Source organism: Sinocyclocheilus rhinocerous, unplaced genomic scaffold, assembly GCF_001515625.1.
Source record: "Sinocyclocheilus rhinocerous isolate Xijiao unplaced genomic scaffold, SAMN03320098_v1.1 scaffold5585, whole genome shotgun sequence".
NCBI lineage: Eukaryota > Metazoa > Chordata > Actinopteri > Cypriniformes > Cyprinidae > Sinocyclocheilus > Sinocyclocheilus rhinocerous.
Genome location: NW_015644340.1, coordinates 166,470 through 178,352, shown reverse-complemented (window position 1 = coordinate 178,352; position 11,883 = coordinate 166,470). Strand labels below are relative to the sequence as shown.

Below are 11,883 nucleotides of genomic sequence, written 5' to 3'. Positions count from 1 at the left end.
GTTGATTTCGCTTTGGCTACTGTAGGTAATTATATTGGTGACAACAACCATGCATGTCACTTCTGCAGGCTGCGTCATTCTCTGTGAGATAAAGTGTCACTCTTTTCATAGCTTTTGCCGGCTCTGAGACACTTTCACAGTGTTTCTCCTGCTCTTTTTCTAGCAAAAATTCACTCATCACTAAATGAAAACTTAAAGTGAAGACCTGATTATTTCAGGAGCCTTATCACAAGTCCATTGTTTTTGAATGTTGGTGCTACTTCTGCTATATTTTCACACTTAAAACAATAATTTGGTATTCCTCTTGTACCATTGTCCTCTTTTATGCTAAGAAATAAGTCACCTGGCAGTTCTCTCCCAAGTGGTTCCACTGCTGCCAGTATTAAGTCTGAGTATGATTCAGTGGGCTATATACACTTTTAATTGTCAGGAAATCACTTGTCTTTAAACGTTTTGGTTCAACATATTTACCTGTTGATCAAAAATAGCCTTAAAAAAAAAATTTTTATTTAGTAACTTTCAGGAGGGTGTACTCATTTTTGCAACACAAAATTGTATCACTTTGATAAGAAAATCTTATTTTGCTGAATAATTTTGGCATTCATCTTTGGTAATTGATCAAGCAGGCTTGTTGGAACATTACATCTCCAAAGAACCCTAACATGTCTTCTAAGAAAAGAGTAATTGCTGAATTTGTTAGGTTTTAGAGGGGGTGTACTCGTTTATGCTGTGCACTGTATGTGCTTGTGGATATTATAGTGATGAGGTCAAAAATACCTTACCTTGTTACAGTAAGTTAGGATTTTAAGTTTCTTACTTCTCGCTATCAGTTTAAAATGGATTTTAACAGAATATTAAATTACCACCAACATAAAAGTGCATTTATCAAGCACAAAAAATTATTTATTTAGGATCTCAATGTCAAATTTGGACACATTAAATAAAATTTGAAAATGAAAATTTAAAGTAAATTCAAATGTATACACTTAAGTAAACACTATAAGTTAAAACATAGTGATAAACATAATTGTTTAACTGCAGAAAAACGATAGGGACAGAAGGGTGATGACTTGAAACATCTTCATTGTGTAAAAAATAAATAAATAAATAGGATAAATAATGTTCTGATTTACTGAACTGACTCCCTAAATGATACCAAAATATACATTCATTTTTTGTGACTCCACACTTCAGATTGGGAAACATTACTTGTTCCTGGAAAAGCTGCAACCTGAGATACTGACAGGCTACTGATGAATGTCGTAATTAAGTTTGTAGTGTGGCTTCTAGCTAGTTACACCCCATTGTTGTACACTGATGTGTCTCTGTGTTTGCTGTGTAACAGGTGTTTGGCCGGAAGGTTCAGATGGGACAGATATCAATGCCCTTGTGCGATCTCACAACAGGAAGGTGATCGCTCTGGCTGATGACTTCTGTAAAGTGCACCTTTTCCAGTACCCCTGCTCAAGACCGAAGGTCTGTCACATCACTTTACTGTCGTATTTTAAAGAGTATCTTTACTTTTACATTTTAGAACATGATGTGTATTAGTTGTTCAGAGATTCAGTTTGTTTTAATACACTGAACAGCAATTTGATTCAGTTACTTTTTAAGTTACAGGACTTCTTTTCTTTAAAACTTTAGCGAAAATTCACCCTATCTGTTTTCTAAATGAATGTTATTGATCCATTGTACATCACAACACAATATGGACTTTAGTGCAACGTTGATAATATTTGAGGAGAATTTCACTAGTTTTATTATTTAATTGCAGGCCCCAAGCCACAAGTACAGTGCCCACAGCAGTCACGTGACAAACGTGAGCTTCATGCACAGTGACAGTCACCTGATTTCAACGGGCGGCAAGGACATGAGCATCATGCAGTGGCGTCTGGTGGAGAAGACCTCATCCTTGGTGCACAGCGACTCCAGCCTGGGCCTGGGCGATTCCCTGCTGCACAACTCCACTCCTCGCACCCTGGCATCGGTACCCAGCGTTCCCCACACTCCTACTGAGCCCATGCCGGTGCCAGCCTCGCTACCCATCAGCAGCCAACCCAACACCAACACTCCCCCTCTCACTCCCCCCGAACCCCTGCACACAGTTACTCCTAATGGACAGCAGGACGGCTCCCCCGAAACCCCGCCCCCTTCGGATGAGGCCACACCCACATCCGATAGCACCCTGAGCCCCAAGGACAGCCTAGAGCCTAGCGACGATACAGCCACACCCAGTGATGAGGGCACGACCTTTAACCCGCCCTTATAAGGCAGTCCGACCCCTTCTCTCGCCTGCTCGATAACCCGCCCAAAGGCACCAGCATGTCACTGCAGCCTCCCTGTCGGATTACAAAAGCAGGGTCTCCTCAGTTTTTTTATCCTTTCAAGATTTTCTTTTCATTTCGTGTCTTAGTTTTGTTGTTATGTTGACATTCAGTAGATGTGGTTGTGGAGGCATTGTTTTGGGTTGGATGGTTGGAGGTTTGGAATGTGTAGTTAAAAACCTTTGGAAAGATTTAGCACACCTACAAGTTTACACTGACACACACACACACACACGCATACACTACCACACAAACACTAATACACATGCATAGACACATCAATAACTGTGATACATTAAAAAAGAGAAGAAAGCAAATGATTTACCAGTTTTAGATTCATGTAAACAGATAAACGGACAAATACAACATAAAATGGAAACGTGCTTTCAATTCATTGGCATTTGGCATATACATCAATACACTTACTGCTTAAGGATCAGTAACTAAGGATGAATTAAGTTGAATTACCAGACCTTTTCCTCACTTTCCTCACCCAAAAAAATGAACTTTCTGTATTTATTTACTCATCCTCATGTCATTCCAAACCTGTATGACTGACTTTCTTCTGTGGAACACAGATGTTTCATAAATGTTTTAAAGATGTTTACTAAATGTTTTGAGGATCTTTCGAAGATCTGTCGACAATCTTTAGAAGATGTTTCGAGGATCTTTTGACTGTTTTTGTCCGTATCAACATTGGACCACTTTGACTTTCATTCTTCAAAATATCTTTTCATTTGTTGTGCAAAAGGCAAGTCATATAGGTTTGGAACAACATGAAGTTGAGTAAATGATGTTAATTTTTTGGGTAAACTATCCCTTTAAATGAGTAAACCTCTTGCTCTCTGTGAACATTGGTGGAGGGCTGCATGTAAAGCTGATTTGCATGCTTGCATAGCATCTGTCCCTGAGCCAAAAACTGCAGGACATATATATCTGGTGACGCCAGGCAGGTGCCCCTGGCTCATTGGTCGAACTCAAGGACCTCAACAATTCAAGCTGCTTCTGCCGGTCGCCATGGTCACTGATACCTTGAATTTCAACTTGGCAGAATTATCGCCGCTTTACAGAAGAATAGCCATAAACAGCAGAGCACTTCATTCAGCACGAACACAAGTAACACACACACACACACAAGCCTGACCTGCCTCAAAATGGGGTCTGCATGGCGATAGCCGAGCTATTTTATAAAAACCCGCCTGTCTAAAGATGCCGTACGACCCTCACATCTCCCTCAGTTTCCTCTGTTGGACTGGAGAACCTCCTCTGTTCTCATACCATCCATTTTAACCTTGCATCCAAATGACTCTCTTCTCACTGAGACTGAATTGTTTTTAGGTTTCATTTTGGGACTGTTTTTCTTGTCATTTTGTTCATTGGACTGAGATGTTTTTGTTTTTTATCATATGAGAGAAACGATAGATTAAACGAGTCTTAAATGTGCGTGAGCGTGTATGTGCGCGCAAGTTGCCGCTTCTTTCATTCCGCTGAAGGGTGATCGCCCTCCCCCTCTCTCCCTCACATTTCTCAGGATCACTCTTTTTGGAGAGAGTCCAAAAGAGAAAGAATGTCAAAGGATGAAATGTTTTTCCCCACTCCTTTTTGTAACGCTTACAAAAACAGTACCAGAAAGTACCATGATAATACCCTGGAATTATTTGTACTATATTTGGCTAATTTAGGTAATTTGCGACATTGCGACAAATTTTTTGACATTGCCAGGATGGAATATCATGGTGTTTGAGTATGGTGTGATATTATATTTATATATATATATATGGTGATGAGATGGGAGGAAACATTATATTTCAATGCTTTTGCATTCTCTTGTAAATGTATTGCGTTCCTCTGAAAAAAATAGCTTTTTCTTGCAAAAGTAGTGCATTCCCCTGAGAAATTTTGCTCTCATTCACAAAACATTTGCGTTTTCTCGCAAAACTATTGCGTTGCCCTGAGAAACTTTGCGTTCTCTTGTGAAACATTTGTATTCTTCTGTAAAAGTATTGTGTTCTCCCGAGAAAGTTTGCATTCATTCACGAAACAATTGCGTTTTCTTCCCAAACTACTGCATTCCCCTGAGAAACTTTGTGTTTGCTCGTAAAAGCACTCAAATACAGCTTTTCTTCCCAACTTGTATTATTTCCATCACGAAAGATGTGTGAGAGAACACAAGAGAATGCAAAAGCATTGAAATATAATTTGGTATTACCATATGATACCATGGTACTGCCACAGTACTTTTTTGTAAGAGGATGCTCTCCCAAGCCTTTGTATGTTTCCCTCAACAATGCATGGAGATATGGATGAAAAAGAAGCTTATTGAAGATGAAACAGCATTCGGAGGTGCCGATATCTTGAGTTGAAGCGAATCTTTTCTCTGAAACGAATCAATATCAGAGAAACGCAAGAGCACAGCTGCTGAGAGAGATTCCCTCCAGTGCTGCTTGATGAATGTGAACCTAAATCATCAATATTACACCAGAAGATACATCAAAACAGCTCTCAAACCAGCTTTGGAGGCAACCTCGAGATTTTAAAGCATTGCAGAGTATTAAAACACATTGTATGTGCAGTCTCTGTGCACAAAGGCTTGAAAAAGCATGGTTTACATGCTCAGATGCAATGCTGTATTGATGTATGGAATTGAGAAGCCTGGTTCAAATACACATTTACAGCAATGTGGTTTTTCTTCCTTTTTTTTTTTTAAATTGTGAAAGAATGACAATCTTCTGTAATGTGTATAACACAATACACATCATCATTCAGATGCTAAGTATTTTACCCAACTGCCTCAAATTCATATGTCTGATCCAGTTGTTTTAGGTGATTTTTAAGTGCATGAAATGGATGTAATAGTGGACTAGGTGGCTTTAGCAATGTTTAGATGGGTAGATGGAATGATACCCGATTGTTTTCGAGGTGTTGATGTTTTTATGCAACGTTACGCTGTAGACGGTGATGAGTTGAACGCCCCTCAGCTGGTCTGCAGTTTCCTTTTTATGAATGCTTTATGGACTATTCCTGTTTTTTAAGCAAGTTGGAAGGTTTTCACTGAGATTAACTTAGTTAGGTTTTCCATGGACTTCCATGTTTGATGTTTTTGTCTTATCCTATACAGTGGGACACTTAAGCCACATTTAAAAATGTATGAATGTCCTAGCATTAGATAATAAAGTGTCAAGTAAATGCAAGTAGCAATCAAAATAGACAAATGGCTCAGAAAAAGTGAATTTGGAAAGCTCATTCATATTGCATCTAATTTAATGGAATTCAGACATTTTTAAGTGGGTCTTGAGTATCAGAATAATTTTTGAGGCCACTAGCTAGGCTCTTCTGAACATCTGGCCTCTTAAACTTCAGGACACCATTGATATCAAAAGGGCAACTCTCAGAAGCTTTACACAAGTTGCAAACGAGGATGTCGATCTTTCACAGACCTTTATTGTTGCATTCAGGGCTGGCTTTATTGTGTATATATTGGTGTACCTGTATGTATATAACTATTTTGTGGGTTGGTGGGTTCTCTGAAAGGGCAATGATTCCATGTTTGTTTTCATCCACGAAAAAGATGGGGGACTGTTCTTCTGCAGATGCAGGTATAGTGGCCTTTTGGCATGAGTTCAGATTTTCGGATTTGTTGCACTGTGGCCGGTGTTTCTCTACCTGGATATTTCTCAATTTGGAGACACCAGGGCTTTTCTATAGACCTGTCACTTCCAAGAACATACTCGTTTATCTGAAACCTGTTAGCCGAATGGAGCGTTGCATACAGAAATGTTTTTTAAATGTCACAGATTATTTGCCTTGTTATTTGATATTGAAAAGAATGGTGAGTGTGTTGGTAGTAGTAATAGTGAAGGGTTTGGGTATTTTGAGAGAGTATTCAAAAACACAAGAGTGAAACTGTGCAGAAGCCATTGATGTCAATGTACTGGTGTTCACCATTGAGGAGACTGCTGTTTGTGTTTTAATATCTGCTAATATCCAAGAGCTAATTTCCAAAATATACATGGGGAGAGAGAGGGAATGGAAAAGTCCAGTTGGTGATTGTATCTACACTTGGAGGAAATGGGCTTGAGTTCAGCTCTGGACTTCCAAATGCTTTGCTGTTTGCAGGGCGTCTGACTATATCCTCATCGAATAAAGGTGCGGAGATGAAACTAAGCTTTTCTGATAAACAGAATATGAAAACCACAATGATGATCTGCAAATGATTCAATTATGTTAACAAAATATGAAAAGGCAAAACTTTTTTTTTTTTCTTGTGACAAAGTTTGAGCCAATCTGTCTCTTATGCATTCCCGCCAATGGGAAGAAAATGCTGAAGAATTTAGAAAATAAAGAAACATTTTAAAAACAAGTTCTGTTGTCTCTTGGAGATGCCTGGAGTCAGTTGTCCATTGAAAATTTTACATATTTCTCTAACGTGAACAACTGAATGAATGGCACTGATTGTGGCAAATATGTTTAAAGTGGTGTGTACACACATACTGTAACTAGCTGAATACTACTTACTTTATCTCTTTAAAGGAATGGTTCGCCCAAAAAGTCATAAATCTTATGAAAATGCATTTAACTTAAGCCATCTCAAGATGTAGATGAGTTAGTTTCTTTGTTGGAACAAATTAGTAGTTTCATCTGAATGAGGAGAGAAATATTCACAGATCAAGCACCGTTTCTAAGCACAAACAGTCCAAAACAGTTCTAAACAAACAAGTCAGTGGATTTTAATGTGGGACAGAATTTTTGAATGGAAGAAGCATTATTATGGATCATGGATTATGGCGAGAAGCAACATTTTGAAGTTAAAATGCCTTTGTGATGGCTTTGTTTCTCAAAAACACCTAGCTTTTCACAACACATAGATGAACTGGAGTTTTGCGGATTATTGTAATGTTTTTATCAGCTGTTTGGACTCATTCTGACGGCACCCATTCACTGCAGAGGATCCACTGGTGAGCAAGTAATGTAATGTTACATTTCTCAAAATATATTTGGATGAAGAAGCAAACTCATATACATCTTGGATGACCTGAATATTCAGCAAATTTGTATTTTTGGGTGAACTATTCCTTTCACACGTCCTATAATTCAACACTTGGTCAATTTAATGATTTCATTGGTCAGCTTTAATGTATTTTCCTAAATAGACATTACTGTTTGGTTGTTTAAAATATAATTACATTTTTGGTTGCATTATCAGAAACATTATTAATTTAAAGCTATCTGTGAATATGTATATATGTATGTATATATATGTGTGTATATATGTGTATATATATGTGTGTGTGTGTGTGTATATATATATATATATATATATATATATATATATATATATACATACTGTATGTGTGTGTGTGTGTGTATATATGTATGTATATATGTGTATATATGTATGTATGTTGTATGTATGTGTGTGTGTGTGTGTATATATGTATGTATATATGTGTATATATGTATGTATGTATATATATGTATGCATATATGTGTATATATATGTATGCATATATATGTATGTATGTATGTATGTATGTATATATATATATATGTATGTATGTATGTATATCAGGGTACTGGCCCTGAGCCTTCCAAAGTTGAGTAGATCTAACTAAAAATAAATATTAGCAATATGTTGCTTACAAATAACTTTTGTCAGAATACACAGCTAATTCTGAATGACTCTCAATGAAGAAAGCTGCTTTTTGCTGGCAGATGGTGAAGTAGTTTTGCCAACCAAACCTTGACCCCTCAGACCTGGTGCATCTGTAAACGTTGAAGTTTGGATCAGTAAGCAAGCAAAATTGCAGACCTTGAATGTTGTTTATGTTCTTTATTGATTTCCTCCGTCTGTGTTAGAGAGTGAGGTTATGTTGTGGTGAAACCTACAGAGCACCTCACTGAGAGAGACATATCCTGACTCAGCAAAACTGCCTCCTCTCTGCTGTGCAAATAAATAACTGACCGGGCCAAAGTTTGGTGTATGTGTGTAACGTGCTATCTGCAAAACCTTGGGCAACATGGCCAAGTGAGAGCACAAAATCACATGCTGCTTATTGAAAATGTTTTAATTTTTTATTTGAAGTCATTGGTGTCAGAGTATAAAATGAAAACAAATGACTGAGGCATAAATGAAGCTGGCGGTTAGCAGACTCTGTGAGGATCAAGCGTTGCACTGGTTTTCATGACAACAGTTCCAGCCTTTCCTTTGACAGAACTGCACACTGACGCAGCCTTTCTCTCCAGTTGCTGTGGAAGAGATATCAGATCAATTATCACACCTTCAACATGTAAGATGTGTTCAAATCTCTTATTGTAGTATTATCTTTTGTAGTAGGACTTAAGTAAATTTTTATATATAATTTCATACTTCTATTGTCTTTTAAATATGGTTCAAGTTTACTGCTGGATGCACTGACAATCATTTATTGTAAACTACAATATACTTTAATGTCATTTCTATTGAAACTTGCATGCATTAAAAAAATTATTTGCAATTACACATTTGTACTGATGAAGTTACAACTTGGTACATTTAAAATATATTAACTTGAAATGTAATGTAATAATATAACACAATGTAATACACTGCAGTTAAAATGAAAGCACTTTACATTTGCTTTAGTATCTTAGAAACGTCAAAATAAAATAAAAAACAAGACAAAATATTATTTCAAATGTACTTTAAAGTAAAATTTGAATTAGTCATTATTACAAAGTGCACTTAAGTGTGTAAAGAAATAGTCATGAAAGTCTGTCTTTTAGATTTAGAGGTCTTTTATTTCATTAATAATATCTGAAAATACACTTTTAAGTTTTGAAGTACACTACAAGAGCACATTCAAAACAATTAATGGACTTTTTCTACAAGGGTTGTTATGAAATAAAAATTGTATGAATAAATGTGAGATTCCATCTTTAAAACGTGTAATGAAGATTGAAGAATCTATTGGACGACTTATTACCTAAACAATATATGTAAATGTTAAATTAAAAAGAGTATATTTTCAATATCTGTTATTATATTATATTGTTATGTTACCCATATTATCCTGACAGCTAAAATGATAGTTAGGTATATCATTTAAGCTGTGTTTTTATTTAAAACACTGCTGCTTTTTTACCTCCATTCATCCATGACTTCTACCTTTCCACCATGACTTTGTGTTATTACTGTTAGTACGTGTAAATGTTTCTTATTAGAAGATGACAGGAGTTGTTACAAAAATGCCTGTATCGCCCCTACAGCTTTGTTGTATCAACAACTATCTCTGTTATGAAATCATTCCACTGTTCTTTGAAATCTATTTTTTATCTGATTCCCCTGATTGTGTAATGCAGAAACATGCAGTGTTTATAGTGCCCTGGAGCTGCCCTTGAGTCTCGGCTGACTGTGCTGTGCACTTATTTACCTCTGGTATAGCAGGCCTGAGTAACTTTACTCCTGCACTGCAGAAGCATGTTCCTCACCATCAGGAAATCTTCGCCATAGCACTCAATGTAGTGATCCGCTGCACCACAAACACACAAAAGGACCTTTAGTTTGTTCAGTTTGGCATCAAAACAGTGTTATGAAGGATTTTAGAAAATTGCAATGGTAATAGAATAGAAAATAAAATGCTGTGTATTACACTAGTGTTCAAAGGTTTGGGGTTGGTAAGATTTTATTTATTTATTTTTGGTGAAGAACTTAATACTTTTATTCAGCAAAGATGCAACAAATTTATCAAAAGCAACAGTAAATACATTTATGTTATTTTGAACTTTCTATTCATCAGAGAATTCTGGCGAAAAAAGTATCATGACTTTCACAAAAATGTGAAACATGACAATTGTGAAACATGGATAATAACAAGAAATGTTTGAGCACCTAATTAACATATTAGAATGATGCTGGAAATTCAGCTTTGAATCACAGTAAATAAATTACAATTTAAAATATATTCAAATAGAAAATGTTTATTTTAAAGTGTAATAATAGTTCACAATATTATTTTTTTTATATAAAATAAATACAGCCTTTGTGAGCTTAAGAGACTTCTTTCAAAAACACTAAAATTATTTGACATTTTTTAATGGTATTGTTTTCTCAAATTATTATGGTATTACTACAATAATGTTTTTAATCACTTTATCTATTAATTACATTTCAACTCTTAATATTCACACTTCATGTTCATGTTACTGTGTACAAATGCTGAGAAATACTAATTAACTAAATTACTAACGAAACTAACTCCTTGAATTTAGACATTGCTTTTTATTACTTTTAATATAATATATATATATACTTTATTGTAGTAACCTCCATCCATTCTCCACACTGCTTGTCCTCTAAATTGCCCATAGGAATATTAGGAATAAGCAAGTCTATTCCAGCATATCTCAGACATTTGGATGGATGGCCAGTCCATTACAGAGCCAACACACACACACACACACACACACACACACACTCCTATGGGCAATTTAGTGTCTCTAATTCACCTGACCTGCATGTCTATGGATTGTGGGGGAAACCAGAGCACCCGGAGGAACCCCACGCCAACACGGGGAGAACATGCAAACTCCCGGGTCAGCATGGACCTCAACTGAGCCACTGTGCCCCCCTGTTGTAGTAACATGTGATATTTACAATAACATTTTTAATTAAAATTGCTGTTTAGAGAATTGGAAAAATACTCTTCTTTGAAAGCAAAAATAAAAATAAGTTGATGTTGTAGAAATCGACACCATTTCAGCTGTAAGGATTCACAACTTACAACAACAAACTTACATCCTTCAACAGTGACAGCAAACAATCTGAAATGACTTACCCATGCAGAGAGGCAGCAGCAGGAACAGAACGAACCAGGCCTTCATCTTGGATCTGTGGTTTTGTGATGTAGTTTCACTGCTGTCTGGCTGCTCTGAAATGACTGCTGGAATCTGAACTTTTGCTCTTTTATAGCGGTGGAGACGCAGGGTCACGTGTTTCAAACACACACATACACACAGTGTGCAAAGCGTAAACAGTCTTATCTCCACGGGAACAAATAATGATGAAAGAGTGTTCTATGAATGAATGAGGTCAGCTTCAAATATACCGATAAACCCTGCTTTAATGGATATTGTAGTGTTTTAATTACAAAGTGTACTTTTAAAAAGTGTACTCAAGTGTGTTAAGAAACATTATAGTGTCTCTCTTTACGTACATTTTGTGGCCTTTTATTTAAATAATATATTTTTTGCAAGTACAGTCTTTTTTATACTAAATATATAAAATACACTTTTAAGATTTGACGTAGCCTACACTACAAGCCCATGTGGAAATGTAATAGTATGTGATATATATTGCCCTTTATAAAGAGTGATATTGCCATAAAACCTATAAGGTGAAATATAAATTAAACATACGTACATTCTCTGAGTGAAGATATATAAGTTGATAAAATCCCTAAATTTGTATATGTACATATGTTAATAATATCTATATTAGGCTTTTTTTTTATATGTAGGAACCATATGTCAACAATATATATATATATATATATATATATGTATATATGTATATGTATATGTA

At 36.0% G+C, this 11,883-nt stretch overlaps 1 protein-coding gene across 1 annotated transcript in view; it reads left to right on the top strand.

The window, feature by feature from the left end:
* Positions 1-2,856, top strand: part of LOC107758131 (EMAP like 4) — a 53,137-nt gene extending 50,281 nt beyond the window's left edge. Inside the window, exons 23-24 of the mRNA XM_016575800.1 lie at positions 1,346-1,476; positions 1,775-2,856. Of these exons, the coding sequence (XP_016431286.1) occupies positions 1,346-1,476; positions 1,775-2,269 (626 nt within the window). The 3' untranslated portion in view covers positions 2,270-2,856. The remainder of the gene's footprint in view (positions 1-1,345; positions 1,477-1,774) is intronic.
* Positions 2,857-11,883: the final 9,027 nt, after the last annotated feature.